This window comes from Schistocerca americana, chromosome 2 (assembly GCF_021461395.2).
Source record: "Schistocerca americana isolate TAMUIC-IGC-003095 chromosome 2, iqSchAmer2.1, whole genome shotgun sequence".
Lineage (NCBI taxonomy): Eukaryota > Metazoa > Arthropoda > Insecta > Orthoptera > Acrididae > Schistocerca > Schistocerca americana.
In genome coordinates, this window is record NC_060120.1 from 275518892 (window position 1) to 275538503 (window position 19612).

At 44.7% G+C, this 19612-nt stretch overlaps 1 protein-coding gene across 1 annotated transcript in view; it reads right to left on the reverse strand.

Annotated features, from left to right (window-relative positions):
• Nucleotides 1-19612, reverse strand: part of LOC124592325 (uridine 5'-monophosphate synthase) — a 90718-nt gene that overhangs the window by 60694 nt on the left and 10412 nt on the right. Inside the window, exon 3 of the mRNA XM_047131824.1 lies at nucleotides 6463-6585. Coding sequence (XP_046987780.1) covers nucleotides 6463-6585 — 123 coding nt within the window. The remainder of the gene's footprint in view (nucleotides 1-6462; nucleotides 6586-19612) is intronic.

The following is a 19612-nucleotide window of genomic DNA, read 5'->3' on the forward strand; positions in this document are numbered from 1 at the left end:
TATCCTTCACATTCTGCAAATGTTGTTAAGCCCACAGTGGTTGAGAGTTTTGATGAGTGTCTAATTGTTTTCTTCAATTGTCCTCGTAGTCTGGATAATTACATTCTGGTAAGTCAAAAAGAAAACCAATGTGGTGTGGTCTTAAGGTCTGGTCTTGTTTAACCCTGAATTTCAATGCTCCAGGGAAGCAAATGGCATTTATATTATTCTGGATATACTAGCTGATTTTTCTAACCATCATTCTAGTCAACGTAACTGACTTTGATCCTCAATGTTATCTTCTGCATTCCTTAGGGCCTGCTGATTTTGCTGCGTGGGTATCTTGACAAGAAAACTTTCAGTTATGGATGTTTGATCCAGCTTCTACTGACATTATGTTTAAGAATCCTTTGTAGGAAACACTTTCTTCACGACTTGTATGGTAATGTGGATTCTGAAAGTTTAATAGCATAAGCTTCCTTTACTTCTGTCTGTGTTATTCTCCATGTTACCTCAATTTCCTGTACATTCTTCTCCTCAATGAATTTTGAGGAGAGGGGGTAGAGGAGAGGGGGTAGAGGAGGGGGGTAGTGAGGGGGAGAGGCAGGTAGAGGAGGGGGGGGGGGCAGATGTACAGGCAACTGTCAATGAGAACCAAAATTCAGTGGGGCACAATAACCATCCACAATGGAACATCCAGGATTGTTGGATTTGCGGATCTTGGGGAGTATGTATAAGCTGGGTGTGCAGGGTGATGCAGGGATGAGGAGGGGAATGGATTCAGGGGAGAGGTTCTGGGAGAGGCCTAAGCCTTTAAGCAGGTATTGGAGGTTGTGTTGGACTTCTGGAATGGGATCACCCTGACAGAGCTTATAGTTGGAGGAGACAGATAATTGACAGAGGTATGAGGGGAATGGCATGGGAGATCTTTTTGTAGATTGTGATTCATAACAACAGTGGTGGAACCTTTGTTGCAGGTATGATGACCAGGTCAGGATTTGTTTTTAGGTTGTGTATGGCTACTCTTTCTTCAGCTGAAAGGTTGGTGTTCTGAGGAAGGGACCTGGAAAAGGACGGTGAGGCCAAGCTGGAGCTATGGAACTCCTGGGAGGTAACCAGCATATGGTTAATTGGGGGTAGGGCTGGGGGGGGGAGATCACAATTGGATGGTAGTATGAACTGGGAGTGGCACAGTTCAATGTTGAGCTTAAGTTGCTTTGGTTGGAGGGAACAGTGGCAAAGAAGTGTTTACATTGCAGGGCTTGGGAGAAGAAGAACAGACAAGCTCAGCAGGTTAAATATGAGTGTAGAGCTAGCTAAAGGTGAAGCTTTTGGACAGACAAACTTCTGTGTGGTTGAGTGTTTGGCGGAAACAAACAACTTGTGTTACTGGAATGTTTTGGCTTTGGATTTTGTGGAGTGTTGGCAAGGAGTTGAGGATATGGCTAGCTGAAGGGTTCAGCTAGACAGGGTTTAGATGATATGAGCAGTGGACGAAAAGGAACATTATGGGTAGGATAGGGGTTAGATAGTGGTGACCTGAGGCAGCAGTAGCATGTCAGCAGGTTAGATAACTTACGAAGGTGGTGTCCTGAAGGCTCCTCCAGGCGCTGGAGGGCAAGGGATTCAACTTCAGAGATGTGATGTGTGTGTAGCACAAGGATTGCACAGTAGCAGTACCTTGCACAGGGTGCAGAGATGGTTCTGGGATGTCTGTGCCATGGATGTATGTTTTTATAGTACCATGTTTGTGATGACCAGAATCTGAAATATGAAGAGGTCACTGTGAAAGGGGAGGGGGGATCCAGAGAAATTTTTATGGTTAGGCTGTTGGGGGGGGGGGGGGGAGGGGATGAATTACATGGTTTAGGCAGCATAGAATGTAATACTGGGTTTTAGCCAGGGAAAGCAATACTTTTCTGCACTGGTGCCCAAAGATGGAGCAGGGGTGCATTGTGGCAAGAATGGTATAAAGGAAATGGGAATGACACAGAAATGGGCAAAATAATGTGATGATTGTTGTGACAGGAGCTGGATAAGAGGAAAGAGGCATAAAAATGTGTAAATACACAAAAAAAAAAAAAAACACCCACAGATACTTAAAAATATGCACAATGCATGAAGCCACATAAAAATATGCACAAATTCATTGAAAATGTACAGAAACATGGAAGAAAAAGAACATGTGAGGTATGGAAGCATGTGTGTATTGCAATAAGGGACACTGCTATCCATTCCCCTTCCCCACCCCCTCCAGATTGTTGCTTCATTTCCATGTGCCATTTGCATGCTGGTCCAAGCTGCCAGAGTTGGCAGTCATGTGTGAGTGAGGTGTGCTGGCTTGTGTGAATGAATGGTGGGTTTTTCTCTTTCTTTTTCTGATGAAGGCTGTTGCCAAAAGCTAATGTGTAAGTGTCTTAACTGTGCCTGTCTGCAACTAAACATGTCATCTTCGCTGTAAGTAGTGCACTATCTTTTCCTTACATTGTGAAATTTTCAATTGTGCATTCCACTATTTGTGTTGGAGGAAACAACAGCTCCTCTCTTGGGTTAACAGTTTTATCACACTTTCAAGCTATTAAATTTGTCATCACAATTACATACATTAATTACTTAGCAGCAGGAATGATTCTTCCTTGAAAGGTGATGCCATGAAAAGCCAGTGACTGAAGTGGCAATAGCCATCTGTCCTCAAAGTGAAGAAGGAAGTAAAGGTAGAGTTGAAAGTCACGCCCTTATCTAGACTATTTGATGTAGAGCACAAAATTTGCTGAACAAGGATGGTGAGCAAACCATCTGGTTTTATCCTGGAGTGATTTGAGGGAATCACAGGAAACCTTTAACTCTTGGTTGGACAGGATGATTTAGACTCCAGATCTCCCAAATTTCGGTGCAGTGTCTTAACCAGTGTGTCAACTGTTTGATGTTTTAGAATGTGCTCAGTAATGAAACATTCTTTCCGTACAAACTGCTTATTATCAAATGAGAAATAACATAGCATATAGGTTCATACATTCACAAGCCCACCACTCCCCTCCCATCCCATCGCCCCCCCCCCCCCCGTCCCTGAAAATGGAGTATAGATTTTTTTATTCACTGCAAAAGCCTCACACATTTCCAGAAGTTGTTGCCTTGACTGGACAACTATCAATTCTTCAGGCTATAGTAAGTTTCTTGAGTCACCTATAAAATGTATTTCTTGATGCATGACCAACTTGTTTATATTGAAAATGACAGTTTTTGAGTCTTGTCCCCTTCCTTTCTTCATCCCACGCCCGACACCAAGATTATTTCTGTGGGCATCCATGCATATTGCAATATAACGTCAAGTGGAGTGAGGAGAGAAGAATAGAGAAAAGAGGAAGGGGTTGGGTGGGGAGGGGGGAGGGGAGGGGGGAGGGGAGGGGAGGGGGGAGGGGAGGGGAGGGGGGAGGGGAGGGGGGAGGGGAGGGGAGGGGAGGGGGGAGGGGAGGGGAGGGGGGAGGGGAGGGGGGAGGGGAGGGGAGGGGGGGAGGGGAGGGGAGGGGCCGGTATCATCACTGGGAAATTCCTGTGAGAACACAGCAACTTGTAACCACCAGGATGTAATGTACGACGTAATTTCCCACTTTTAGCTGTAACTTTTTGTTGTTGTGCGTCTATAAAGATATAATACAATGTACTAAGAAAGACATAACAGGAGAACAACAGCAGGCATATATTTAACATTTTGAATAATAAAAACAGTTACAGCAGAAAGAGGGAAATTTTCATTGCTTAAAGAATTTATAGAGGCTGTGATCCTGTATTACAATAAGTTATCCAACATGCTAATTACTCCAGTAACTAAGGATGGGGAAGGGAGAGAAGACTTACAAATGGCCACAGAAGTACATCGGCAATAAATAATTCCTAGCATTTTTGTTTTGACAACTGAATGCAAAAACTTCAGCTACTACTAGGATTGTAGCTTAAGCACTGCACTACTTTTACTTTTTCCTCGAAGGTTAGGTTAGTTAGCTTTTTGACGTCCCGACGACAAGAAGGTCATTAGAGATGGAGCTCAAGCTCAGGTTAGGGAAGGATGGGGAAGGAAATCGGCCGTGCCCTTTCAAAGGAACCATCCCAGCATTTGCCTGAAACGATTTAGGGAAACCACGGAAAACCTAAATCAGGATGGCTGGAGACGGGATTGAACCGTCGTCCTCCCGAATGCGAGTCCAGTGTGCTAACCACTACGCCACCTTGCTCTGTCTTTCCTTGAAGGAAAAGAAAGTAAGATTAGGGTGAAACATCCTCTCAACAACAAGAGCAAAGGGCAGAGCATAAGCTTGGTCCAGGGAAGGATGCAAAAGGAAATTGGTTGTAGTCTTTTCAAAGGAACTGTCGTGGAATTTGCCTTCAGCAACTTCAGAAAATTTAAATCTGGATGACTGTGAGACTAGTGTTCACCTTTTTTGGTAACAAAGTAAAGGTAAGGCATGGCACCTTTTATCACTCCTGCCTGGAGCCCACGTATCGGGAGAATGACTCGTGCGTGCATAGTGACAGATGGTCTGAAGCAGGTTCAATTGAGTATGTAGTTCTACTATTCATCTACCATAGTCCAGTAGTGCACAGACATTCAAGAAAAAGGTCAAGAGAATGCTTTTTGAATTGTTCTGTTTATTTCTTGAAGGTTTTTTTGTTTGTTTATGTTTGTACAGTTTTGTATATGCTTTTAGTAGTGTGAATGGTACATGAATGTGGTCTAAAGTAAATATGTAGATCGTTGTTCTGCTGATAAACACTGTACGAACTAGCATGAGAAATTTTTGAGACAGTGTGAATGCAGACGGGGAATTTTGTACCATAATATGTTAAGTAAGTTTATGGTAAAAGGAAAAATAATTCAAGTGCAAATGAAAATAGTTAATAACGTAAAGTATGAACAAAATATCAGAATGTTAAATATTTATTTCGGGAAAAGTACACTTCGAAAGTCTTATTTGTTGATTGGTTAGTCATGAAAAGTGTGGACTAATGCAAGAGAATAATGTTTTTCTATTGGCCTTAAAGAAAACGGACCAATCAGAACGGAGCATTCTTCATGCGTCTTTTCTCTTGGAGATATAGAATACTGTCAGCAGTCAAAGAGTTGGAACCCAGCCTTCCAATGGTATGGTTGTGTGCGGGATGAGTTCCAAAGGACATTGTAATTTGTCCGTTTTAGTTGTGCTACATGTTCCAAAAGTGTTTTGAAGTGAAGGCATATTTATTCCGGTGTGTTTTCTAGAAAGCACGGCAGATCGGCGACTAAAAACCTGAGTGCATTAGACACCGATTAACTTTATAGAATAGCAAGCATTTTCATTTAAGAACAATCCGTGCTTAGTAGCTATTCAGATTTCGGGAAATATGTTACCATAAACTTGCTAATGTGAATGAAAGGGTTTGTGCATGACTGTGGTAAGATTAGCATGGGCTTGGCAGTGAAAGCGTAAATTATTAAGGTTCAGAATATACCAAAGGTTTGCCAGTATTTCCACCTTTCATTCAAAATTAAGACCTTTTCCCAATTGTTGGAATAGTTATGTTGTATGCAGCATGGTGTATAAGTTGCAGTACGGTAGGTTTCTGCTCGGCTTTCCTACTGGCAATCGGCTGCAACGAGTTCAAAAAAATGGTTCAAATGGCTCTGAGCACTATGGGATTTAACATCCGAGGTCATCAGTCCCCTAGTACTTAGAACTAATTAAACCCAACTAACCTAAGGACATCACACACATCCATGCCCGAGGCAGGATTCAAACCTGCGAGCATAGCAGTTGCGCGGTTCCAGACTGAAGCGCCTAGAACCACTTGGCCACCACAGCCGGCTGCAACGAATTCACAGGTAGGTGCAGGTAAAAGGAAGAAAGGAACCGCGTCACCACAAAGGGGCTGAGGTAGATTCCAATAAGCCATATGCATATAGTTTCCTGCACACGGTCCCCTTTATTCTTGCCCAAATTTGATGTCATCACTCAATTTCGTTTTGATATAAAATAAAAAAAAAATACTTTCTCAAGATTTCAAATTGCAGATAAGAAATAAAGTACAAGCCCATGAGCGTACATACACATCCAGCACTTTGTCCATAATTGTCCATGTCCTTTCTATTTTTAAATGTCCATAAAAAAGTGAAACAATGGTCAGCTGATTTTCTTTCTGAGTTTATATACTGCTGATATTCCTATTTGTTGCTAATTGTTTTAGTATCAACAGTCTGTAATGCTTTATATGAGTACTACTGTGGCATTTCTTTGTTGTTATCACTTCATGTTTTCATTATTGGAAAATGCTAACAAATATGCCAGCCATACAGAGATATTTGCACACGGAAACAAACACATTGCTGCAAATATTGTCACTGTAAACAATAACTACAGAGAGACAGGCTCATTCCTTCTTAATCATGCAGGAATGATGATTAAACACTCTAGGATAATACAGTAAGCAAACAGAAAATTATGAACACATTACCTGTGAAAGAGTGCATAGACTACTCATTTGTATTCCATACTGAGCAACATTTTGTGTACCGCCTTGCTCTCTATCAACAACAACGACTGCTTCTGTGACAACAAGGCCCTCTTGTGTCAAATCCTGTTTTGGGGAAAAAAGGATTTTTTTACATGGTTCAAATATTTATAATTAATGTTGTTACCATGACTAAACCTTCTTTCAAATAGAAGCAATAACAAAAGACAGTCACAAAATTGGCACACTTAGCATTACAATCAGTACAACAAAATTTTACAGAATATAGCATCTATAAATTCTACATCAGAAAATAAGTGCTTCAGTTGCTACAGCTACAAATGTTTATTTCAAACAATTAGCAACATTAAATGTTAAAAACGTATATTATGAGACCAGTTCTGTTAATATGCTTGGCCAATAAAGTGTAACAGACTTTCTATAAATTGTTTGTACAACACATTCTTTGTATTTAACAAATTGTGTGGTTTGGTATTAAATGTAAAATCTTTATTTTTAGTACGAGTGTGTGATGCAGGTGATTCAGTTAAATAAATACTCTATGATGACAGTCTCAGCAAATAAAAGACTACACCTCCATATATTAACTCCATTTCTGGCAATGAAAGAATGTTTCAATGGCTGATACTATTTATTCCAATCCTATAATTGTACTCTCCACTATGCTTATCTAAAAATTCTTTATTAAGATACTTCAATGTTTTTCTGCCGCTCAGTTTTACTTTTTTTAAATCTCGCTTAAAATTTCTTAGTTTGTCTGAAGTAAGGGGAATGCTCATTTATAGCATTTTTGTAAATTTAGAGAAGATTTGTCTTGTTTTGTTGTAGGGCACAAAAACGACTGGGGTCATATGTGCCCGAGTCAAAACTGCAGAACACAAAGACAGAGAGGAGTTAAAAAGCGATTAAATGTCTATCCCAGTTGACATAGGGGTAGACAGCCAAAAACAGGGACCTGAGAAAGGGCTACAAAAGACACCACACAGAAATGGAGGCCCAAAACTAAAAATTAAATAGCCTTTGCCATATTGCTTTCACAGATAAAAAGTAAAACGCGGTCGACAGCCTGCGCGTCACTTGCTAAAATGCTCGATAACTCAGAACGGGAACGTAAATGGTTAAAAAATAGACATTTCATCAGGAAGTTCAAATGGTTCAAATGGCTCTGAGCACTATGGGACTCAACTGCTGAGGTTATTAGTCCCCTAGAACTTAGAACTAGTTAAACCTAACTAACCTAAGGACATCACAAACATCCATGCCCGAGGCAGGATTCGAACCTGCGACCGTAGCGGTCTTGCGGTTCCAGACTGCAGCGCCTTTAACCGCACGGCCACTTCGGCCGGCTTTCATCAGGAAGTGGCAGACAGTTAAAACTTGGGCGCAATTTGTACGAAGTGGTGGTGAGCACCACTTGCTAAATAATGATGGCTAAAAAGGCAGTGCCCAATACACAACCTAGTTAAGATGACCACCTCCCAACGGGAGGGCCGAGAGGAGGTCATCCAAGCCACTGGGAGAGGCTTGATAATCCTGAACTTATTCCCATGAGGAAAGGACACCACCTCCTGACAGACAGCAACACAGAGATCTAGTGGGCTGAGGTACGAGGACTGCAGCTTTGGCAGCAGCGTCAGCAGACTCATTTCCTGGCATGACCAGGAACCCACAAACTTCAAACTGGTTCCACCAAGAATGAGTGAAAGTTTTCCTGGACCCGCTGCAGTAAGGGATGGGCGGTGTACAGTGCACATAGACTTTGAGGGGCACTGGGAGGGTGAGCAGAGATCACAATTAAAAAGTCTGTGTCGATGGATGTACTCGGTGCTCTGAAACATTGAAAAGAGCTCGACTGTAAATAATGAGCAGTGCACCAGAAGCCAATGTCTAAAACAATGCGTGCCAATGACGAAGGCACACCCAACACCACGGTCAGTCAGAATGCGATCAGCGTACATACAGGTGCTATCGCAAAATGCCATGCGAAGGTCCTGAAACTGAATGTAATAGAACGAAGCGGGAGTAGTGTCCTTAGGAAGCGAATGAAGGCCAAGGTTATCATGGACCACTTCACGAAGCCAAGATTGTGAAGGGTTCACACCCAATGGGAAAGCTGCAGGTAGTGTGAGGTCAAGCTACTGAAGTAAGCACCGAAAATGGACTCCAGGGGGTAACAGAAGAGGGACATGCCTCATACTGGCGATCAAAGGAATCATCAGAGGTGGTATAGGATTGGTGGCCATGCATGGCAGACAAATGGCATGCATACCTGCTGAGGAGAAAGTCACAGCGGCAGGACAGTGGTAGTTCAGCAGCTTCAGCATACAGATTCTCAACCAGGCTAGTGTAAAAGGCGTCAGTGGCCAAACTGATGCCACGAAGGTGGATAGTGTCGAGACGGAGCACAAGAGGGACGGACATGCAGACACATAGACAAAGAACCCATAATCGAGTTTTGAATGGCATCCCAGGAAGCACTATTGAGGAAATTGAGGGACTGCTGCCAGGTAAGACACATGGGAGGACCAAGAGTGTTTCCTATAGAGCATGAGCTCCAGGAATTTCATAGGTTCAATGGACGGAAGAGCAACAGGCCCAAAATGTAAAGACAGTGGGAGAAACCATTTGCACTGCCAGAAATTTGTACAGACAGTTTTGTCAGGGGAAAAATGAAAGCAATTGTCGCTGCTCCAGGAGTAAAGACGATCAAGACATCGCTGGAGATGCTGCTCAGTGAGACAGATCCGTGGAGAACTGCAACAGATGGCAAAATCGTCAACAAAAAGGGAGCCGGAGATGCCTGGCAGGAGACAAGCCATTATAGGGTTAATGGTGATAGCAAAGAGGACAATGCTGAGGACAGAACCCTGAAGTACACTGTTTTCCTGGATAAAGATATCTGACAAGGCAGAACCCACACACACACACCTTGAAAACTCGGTCTTTTAAAAATTCGTGAAGGAAACAGGACGGGCAGCCACGGAAGCCCCACATGTAGAGTACAGAGGATACCAGTTCTCCAGCAGGTGTCGCAGACCATCTGCAACTTGATAAACACTACCAGTGTCTGGGATTTTCGCAGACAACCATTCACGACATGGGTGGATGAAATAACAAGATGGTCACCTGCAGAATGCCGCACTCAAAATCCACACTATGCAGTCGTTAGTAAATTGTGAGACTCAAGCCACCATAACAGCCGGGCATGAATCATACGTTCCATCACCTTGCAAATGCAGCTGGTGAGAGGGATGGGGCAGTAGCTAGAAGGAGGGTTTTTGATCTTACTGGGCATAGGTATGGGTATGGGTATGGGTATGACGGCTGCTTCACACCAACGCCCTGGAAATGTGCCTTGTGCCCTCTGCCCAGATGCGGCTGTATTTGTTAAGCAGAAAGTGCTTGCTCGGAAGAGAAAGGTGCTGCAGCGTCTGAATGTGGACAGCATCTGGCCCTGGGGTGGAGGACTGGGATGAACTGAGAGCTTGATCTAGCTCCCTCACAGTAAAGGTGGAATTGTAGCACTCACGATTCTGGGAAGAGAAGGGTATCGCCCAAACCGCCTCCGCTCGTTTCTCATGGAAGAAGGCTGGGTGATAGTGGGAAGAGCTCGCAATTTCTGCAAAATGGCGGCCCAAGGTGTTGGAGGTAGCAATAGGGTCCACAATGACATCGTCAGCGACTGTCAGGCCGGAAACTGGTGAATGGATCTTGGTGCCAGAGCGCGTCAGAGGTTGGCACAAACGACAGAGAAAGGGGTGTAACTGTTAAAAGAACTAGTGAATGAAATCCAGCTAGCTTTTTTGCCATCCCAAACAACGCAGTAACACTTTGCACGCATCTGTTTATAATCAATGCAGTTTGCCATTGTAGGATGGCATTTAGAATCGCAGAGAGCACATCTCCGTCCGTGAACTGCATCGTGGCTTACCTCAGTCCACCTAGGGACTGGAACACGGCATGGTAAAGAGGAAGTGCAAGGAACGGAACGTTCTGCAGCAGTAAGGATAACGTTGGTGAGATATTCCACCCGGTCATCACAACTGAGGAACTCATGTTCTTTGAAGGTCACCAGGGAGGAGTAAAGCCGCCAGTCAGCCATAGTAAGCTGCCATTGTGTCTGAATGGACCACTCAAGACGATGGGCAAGCTGGGCAGTGCACCAGGATAGGTCGAAATGGGAATAGGTGTGCGAGGAGTCGGAAAGGAAAGTGGGTGCTCCAGTGTTAAGGCAGAAGAGTTTAAGTTGGTTAAGAAGGTCAGCCAAGAGGGCACCTCTGACAGGTTCTGAGAGAACCCCAACGGGGATGATGTGCATTATAGTCACCGAGTAGCAGAAATGGGGGAGCTTGCTGCCCAATAAGCTGAAGGACGTCTGCCCTGGTGACATCAAATGATGGACAAACAGAAAGGGTACAGAGGGAAAAAGTCAGGTGGGGAAGGAAAAGGCAAACTGCCGCAGCTTGAAGACTGGTAGTCAGCGAGATGGGTCGACTATGAATATCATCCCACATGAGCAGCATGATACCCCATGAGATGTAATGCCGACCTCAGGGGGAAGGTCAAAACAAACTGGAACGAAATGTGAAAGCTCAAAGCGGTTGTGAGGACACTTTATCGTTTCCCGTCGGCAGAGTACAAGGGGACGCTGCAATGCTAAAAGCAGCCACAAATCATCTTTGTGGGACCGAAGGCCACAAATGTTCCATTGGAGGAGAGTCGGTGGCTGCCGAGTGACATCCTGTGAAGACTCGCTGCTACGGAACACAGAAGCAGGAGGATCCTGCTCCATTAGGTCCACAGAAGTATTGTCTTGCTTGTGCTGTTGGTCTGTGGAGTCCATTGCAGAAAAATAGTTGGTGGTGTGCACTGGCAACAAGGAGTCTGGCCGGGCTAAGGCATCACTTGGCAACACCATTGAAGAGGTTCTTTGAGTCGTCGAGAAAACCGTTTGCCTTTGTTGGACATCAAGACTTTCCAGTTAGCAGAGGAAGACCCAGGTGTTATTTGGTTGGAGGGACATAGAAAGTCTTCACGGGAATACTCCTCCTGTCCTTTCCGGCCTACTGGTTGTGTAGCTGGTGGCTTTGTCCCTCTAGGCGAGGATTTGATGGCTGCTTGTACAGCTGAACAGGGTGATGGCGATGCTATTTTGGCACCGTGCGATTTCACAAGCTCAGAGCTGAATTCGAGGTTGCATGTCTGTGTGACCATATCGTACACGGAGAGAGAGGTAACAAGAACAGAACTGTAAGTGCCAGATGGCTGGACGCAGGGTTTGTGACTAGCCAATAATTTACGAGCGACTGGGTAAAGCGCATTTTCCTTTACCTGGATCTCCTGGACAACACTCTCATCAAGATACACTGGACAATCCTGAGAGGAGGCAGTATGACAACTATTGCAGTTGACACAGTGGGGAGGATGCGTCGGACAATCCCTCATGCGTATCCGTACCACAGGTTACACATTTGGCTGGGTGTCAATCAAACAGTCTAGTGTTGTTGAAATGATGACACTGGTAGCAGCGCATCAGGTTCAGAATGTACGATTGGACTGACAATTTCAATTTCATTGGCTGCTTTGATCTTTGACAGAAGCACCACTTGATCAAAGGTGAGAGAAAGTGTGTGGGTGGGCACTAAGGAGGAATCTACCTTTTTCATCACCCGATCAATGCCACTGACACCCTGATCAGAGAGGTAAGATTGGATTTCAGCCTCGGTCAGACCGTTGAGCAGCCTAGTGTAAATAACACGGGAAGAATTCACAGTTCTAAGGGCCTCGACACGAACAGGGTAGCCATTGAGAAGCAAGGCAGCAAGCAGTTGTGTCTGCGAATCAGAAATAGTCTCCAAAAGCAAAGTGCCATTCCGTAAATGACAGCAGGATTTCACAGGGCCGAGAATTGCACCAACACCTTTCTGAATAATAAACGGGTTTACTGTGGTGAAGGACTGACTGTCTTTAGTATGTGAGACCATGAAGAACCGTGGTGCAGCCGCATTAGGTGATTGTTCACACCTCAGGTCACACTTTCCGAATACCTGACAGAGGGACCAATCGGCAATTTGGGAAGGTAGAACCTCAGGCAGTCACCTCTTCCTGGTCCTGGCCTGTACCAGGGGGTACATGAGAACCCTACGCATTGACCCAGGCCTAGGGATTACGCGTAACTAAGTCACCTGTTATGCATTAGACGCATGGGCCGGCCTCCAGGAGCACACAGGGAGGAAGAAGAAAAAGAGGAACCTCAAATGCCAAAGTGGAGGAACAAGAGGAGAAGGAAAACAAAGAAAGAAAAACGGAATGAAAAACAGTAGTGAGACTGTTCTTATGTCAGCAAAAGACAATGCAGAACATTCCCAATAGCACCCCAGATGTGTTCCCAAGGGAGGGAAAAAAGAATAGCATGAGGATAGACATACAGCACGGGAGAGAAAATATGCTGCAAAGGCTTGGGCCCCATGGTAGCCAAGCTCAAACCCATCAAAAACGGGCGAGCCCACCGGGTGGGGGGGATTTTAGAGAAGATGACTGATAAGGTTCACTAGTATACTCTCATCTAATTCTGAAGCTGATGCACAACCTGAAAACGAAAGGGTTTGGTTGATAGAAAACATCCTCTGGCATCAAAGAATTGTCAATTTTATAATGGAGGACAATCTGGAGGGTAAAAATTGTAGAGGGCCACCTAGGCTTGACTTCAGTAGGCAGGTTCAAATGCATGAATGGTGACAGCAGTTATGCATAGAGGTAAGGCTAGCACAGGACCAACTAGCATGAGAGTTGCATCAGACCAGTCTTTGGACTGAAGATAACAACAATACTACACCACCACCACCACCACCACCACCAAAGATGTACACAATAAAATGACCAAAACTTGAGGTAGGAATATCAACAATGTAGGAAACAACACATTGCTACTTACCGTAAAGCAGACATGTCAAGTTGCAGATAGGCACACGTAAAAGGCAACTGTCTTATTTGTGGCTGTCTGCAGTTTGACAGGTCTTCTAAGATGTAGATAAAATGGATGGAATGAGAAATTCTCTCTCAAATTAATAGAGAGTTTTGAGATCTTATAAATTCATTGTTAAGGTCAATTTTTTGGAGATTTGGAAACAGAGGACAAAGATTTATGAATAAATAAAGAATATGAATCAGATCATCAGGTTTTAACAGCCAAAACATTCAGTATGTTGATCACGCATGAGTTCACTGAACAGCAACTTGTGTTACTGTCTAAATTGTGTATTTTCTCTTCCAAGACAGAAGTGTTGAAGTACTGAGCACACACAAGTGAAATGAGACAAAAATAAGATACATTATCACAATTTTCACTATTATGAAAAATGATCACATGCGAAATTCAGCTCTTCACCTGAAAAAGTTCATAAGCTCATTATTATTTGCTGCAATGGAACTTCACACTACGAATGATTATTGTTTACGGAAAAGTAAAGAAGATTAAGTTTACACATCTCTGCAACTTTATAATCATAAGTGGTGCAAAACACTCTCACATTGCACAAAGATGCAACAATATTTAATTACTGGACGTAATTTATAGAAACAGTGGAAAACATAAATTAGAATTGTCTGTCAAGGATTTCAAGTTTGCTCTTAAATATAAATCTGTTATCTTAAATACTGTGTGATCTCATTCAGCACTGGCCACCGCGTAAATGTATGTGGCAACAATTATTAACAAATTACTAATCTTGTCATATCCATGTCTGGACACCACTCGCATGTATGTATATCAGATAGTGAAAAGATAAGTATCCTAAATGTAACATCTGACAAGTTTCATCATCTCAGAACATGTAATGCCTACAAAAAACATTAACATATTGCAGCTTATTAGCAAATGTATACAGTACTGAATGGCAAATGCTTTTTGCTCAATCAAGTTCCTTTCTGAAAAATTACTACTACTCTAAGTTTAACTAATAAATCTAACAATTTAAGAGAAAATGCTTCATACACACAGCTTTTACACAGAAATTTCTATATATGTCAGTAACAAAATGAAGATAATGGCTGAAGTAAACAATGTCAAACTGAAAGTACTTAGACATGCTGACAGATGATCAGGAGTTATTAAACACATAAATGTTCACTAACTTACCATCATGCTTGAACTTTAGAATCTCTACCTCTCAAACACAGCAAACTACACACAGTCCATAAAATTACTGTAACGTAGGTTAAACATTTTGCTTGAAAATGGCTGCACAAATGAAATGTGGTCGTTTATAAAATAAAAATAAAATATATATAAAAAAGCCAATGCAAGAAACTATTTTCTTTTGTAAAATTTATCATTCCTGTGGCTAGAGATGGATTTCAAATACTATCCTACCAGATACAAAAGCAATTTCTTACCACCGTGCCACCTCACTCGGCAACAATATCACAGATAAATAAACTCTATGCTAAACGATAGGAAATCAGATGTCAAGGTTTTTTTTTTAAATGTAATCACACACTGCTGTTGATATGTCAGAGATGGCACGACAGTCTTACAACAAAAACCAGTAGCAAAATAAATTATTACTAAAATAGTAGCTTGTTGGCTGTTACAATTTCATTATTTTAAACACATTAAAGATATATACTGGTGGGGCAAAACATTATGACTACCTGCTTAATAGCATCAATACAATACAGCAGCTATTCTGTATGGCATAAATTCGACATGTTCAGAGGTATGTAGCACGAACTGGTACATGACAGTTCCACCAGGATCACATCAGTGGAATTTGGTGATCAAGACATTTACGTGAGTTCACTATTGGTTGGTTGGTTGGTTGGTTGTTTGAGGTTAAAGGGACCAAACAGCAAGGTCATCAGTCCCTTGTTTCAAATAGACTCCATTCTGCTAACGGGACATCTCAGTATAGTCAGAAAAATAAAACGGATAAAGGGGAAACGTAAAAGGGCAGTCACGTTGTCATTAGTAAAAACAAATGAGGGAAGTTGGCAAGAGAACGAACCCAACACTATGCTGAAACAGCATAGGCAAGACCACCTGTGACTTAAAAGGTACAACTGCTATAATGCAGAAAGTACGTATGGGAATAGAAAAACTAACCAAGCCTTAAAAAGAAGGGGTGAAAACAGAGTAAAAGGGAAAGAAAAGAGGATTCCGGTCAGGGAGGTGAATCGGGAATCTCTGAACACTGCCTACAGTGGGAGACACCCAAACACTCACCGCCCTGCCCCAACACCAGAGGGAGATTAAAAACTTTAAAACTGAGAATAAAAACCACTCTCCCGGAGGAAACCTAGAACCAGAGAGACCATCCGGGAATCGTCAGCCAACATCAAAGGTAAAGTGTGGGGGAGTCTGTACTTAGCACGCAGAGCCAAAAGAAGGGGGCATTCAACCAAAATGTGGGCCACTGACTGGAAGGCTCCACAACCACATAGCGGGGGTGGCTCATCACGCAAAAGGAAACCATGGGTCAGCCTGGTATGGCCAATGCGGAGACGACACAGTGTGGTCGAGTCCTTGCGGGAGAGGCTAAAGGAAGAACGCCATGGGCCTGTATTCACCTTAATGGCACGAAGTTTATTAGACAGTGGAGTAGCCTCCCAAGAATTGGCCCATGACTGTGCAAAGTGGGATTTGATGTGAAGCCGTAAATCCGCTGCAGGAGGGGTTACAGAAAACGGGGGGTAAGTAACTGCTCCCCCAGCCAAACGATCAGCGAGCTCATTACCCGGGATACCCACATGGCCCGGGACCCATAGGAAGTCAATGGAACAAGCAGCACGGTGAAGATCAGCGAGATGGTCATGGATGGCAGAGACCAAGGGATGGCGCGAAAAACACCGGTCAATAGCAAGAAGGCCACTCATCGAGTCCGTACATAACAAAACGCGGTTGTGTTGGGATTGTTTAATAAAGGTAAGGGCCCGGGAAATTGCCATCAATTCCGCAGTAAACACCCCACATGAGGGTGGCAGTAGATGATTTTCCGTTCCAACAAAGGACGTGAAGGCATACCCAACATGATCAGCAGATTTAGAACCATCAGTGTAAAAAACAACAGCATCCCGAAACTCCCATAAAATTTGGCGGAAAAAGGAACGGAACACCACCGGGGGGATGGAATCTTTCGGACCGCGGCGGAGATCCATCCGAATTCGAGGCCGAGGAACTAACCAAGGAGGGGTGGAGGGGAGGGAGCGAGGAAGACAGGACAAAGAAGGAAGCCGAAAATCACGGGTAAGAGACGCAAGGCGCAGCCCAACCGGTAAACCCGCCCGAGGGCGGGAGTCAGGCGGGCGACGCCCATGGTCTGGGAATAGGATAGAATAGGAAGGATGAGCGGGAGAAGAACGGATAGTAAGGGCATAAGACACCAGAAGCTGGGACCGCCGAACAGAAAGGGGGGGGATCCCAGCTTCAACCAGGAGACTATCAACAGGGCTAGTAGGGAAGGCACCGGTGGCCAAACAGATACCACGATGGTGGATTGGATCCAGCACGTGCAGCGTGGAAGGAGCAGCTGAACCATAAACTTGACAACCATAGTCCAAACGTGACAGAACTAGAGCACGATAAAGACGGAGGAGGAGGGAACGGTCCGCACCCCAGGAGGAGTGGGCAAGGAAGCGAAGGACATTGAGTTTACGGAAACATCCTACCTTCAGGAGTCGGATATGGGGCAGCCAAGTGAGCTTGTTGTCGAAAAGAAGACCTAGGAAACGAAACTGTGGAACCACAGGCAATCTTTGTGCAGCGAGATAGAGCTCTGGATCAGGGTGGACCGTAGTACGGCGACAGAAGTGGACCACCCGCGATTTTAAAGGAGAGAATTGAAACCCGTGGGAGAGGGTCCATGCAGAGGCACGCCGTATAGCCACCTGGAGCTGCCGTTCTGCAGATGGCATCGAGGAGGAACTAACCCAAATGCAGAAATCATCCACATATAGGGCAGGGGCGACCAAGGGACCGACAGAGGCCACAAGTCCATCGATAGCAATGAGGAAAAGAAGGACACTCAAGACAGAACCCTGTGGGATGCCCGTCTCCTGGGTCCGTGGAGAACTAAAAGCAGTACCAACTCGAACTCTGAATGACCGATGGATCAGGAACTGGCGGATAAAAATCGGGAGTGGGCCCCGAAGACCCCACTGATGAAGGGTTAGTAAGATGTGATGGCGCCAGGCCGTGTCATAGGCCTTGCGAAGGTCAAAAAACACTGCAACCAAATGGCGGCGCTGGGAAAAAGCCTGCCGAACTGCGGATTCCAAGCGAAGCAAATGATCGATTGGAGATCGTCCCTCTCGAAAGCCACACTGGTAAGGGGACAATAGATCCCGAGATTCGAGGACCCAAGTGAGCCGACGGGCTACCAGCCGTTCAAGTAACTTACAACCAACATTGGTCAAACTAATTGGCCGATAGCTGTCAACAGATAGGGGGTTCTGACCAGGCTTAAGGACAGGAACCACAATGCTATCCCTCCACTGAGAAGGGAAGTCACCCTGGAGCCAGATACGGTTAAACACCCGAAGAAGATGGTGCCGTTGTGGAGCACTGAGATGTTGAAGCAGCTGGTTATGAATGGAATCTGGGCCAGGAGCCGTATCATGAGAAGCAGATAGAGCAGAAAGAAATTCCCATTCAGTGAAAGGTTCGTTGTAAGATTCTGACTCACAAGTGGTGAAACATAAGGTGACAGCTTCAGCCTGCTGTTTTTGATGAAGGAAAGCAGCTGGATAGGAGGCCGACGCTGATGCCACTGCAAAATGGGTCGCAAGATGTTCTGCGAGAACTAATGGGTCCGTACAAATGCCATCTGGGAGGTGAAGGCCTGGGAGGGTGGACTGCCGATGGCAACCTTGGAGAGAGCGAAGTGTAGCCCATACCCGTGACAGAGGGACAGTGGAACCAAGGGAAGAAACGAATCGTTCCCAACATATCCGCTTGCTCTGTTTGATTAAATAACGGGCTTTAGCGCGAAGGCGCTTAAAGGTAGAAAGGCTGGCTACAGATGGGTGCCTCTTAAAGTGTTGCAAAGCTCGACGGCGATCACGGATGGCAATGGCAATGGCCGTACTCCACCACGGGACTTGCCGACGACGAAATTGTCCAGATGAGCGCGGGACAGCAAGGTTAGCAGCGCGAACAATCGCGTCAGACACGTCACGTAGGACGTCATCAATACAACCCGACAAAGAGGGAGAAAACTCGACCTGTGCAGTATATAGAGGCCAATCGGCGCGGTGGAAAGACCAACGAGGTAACCTCTCCATCGGGGAGCGGGAAGGGAGCGTGATAATCAACGGGAAATGGTCACTATCACAAAGGTCGTCGTGTGGCGACCAGTGTAATGAAGGGAGGAGAGAGGGAGAAGAAAGAGAAAGATCAATGGCAGAAAAGGTACCATGACCAGCACTGAAATGAGTAGGGGAGCCATCATTAAGAAGGCACAGGTCGTGGTCTGCAATAAATTGGTCGATAAGAAGACCTCGTCTAGATGGAAAGGCACTGCCCCACAAAGGATGATGAGCATTAAAATCCCCAAGGAGGAGGAAGGGAGGAGGAAGTTGCTGAAGAAGGGTGGTTAAGGCAGCAGGTGTAAGAGTCCTGTCAGGAGGGAGATAAAGATTGCATACTGTGACTGCAGAGTCTAAGTGGACCCTAACAGCAACTGCTTCCAATGTAGTTTGGAGAGGAATCCACGTGCTAGCAATGTCTGTACGGACCAACGTACAAACGCCACCAGAAGCCCGCAAGGGTGAGTTCACTATTATGCTTATCAAAGCACTGTAGCAAAATGATGACCATGTAGTAGAGTTATCCTACTGGAATATGCCACTGCTATTGGCGATGGTGACATCAAGCATGAAGGGTTGCAAGTGGTCCACAATAGTGTTCACGTAGTTCACAGCTGTCATGGTGCCTTTAATTACTACCAGAGGTCCCATGAAAAGCTGAGGTGAATGCCCTCATAATATAATACTGCCCCCACTGACCCGAGTCAGTAGCACGGCGCATGTTTCCTGCAGCCATTTCTCTGGATTACGACCTGGTGTTACAAAAAATGGGACTCAGGTGCCTGCATTAGCACTGTACTCTGTCATTAAGTCTGCTATGGATTGCCAC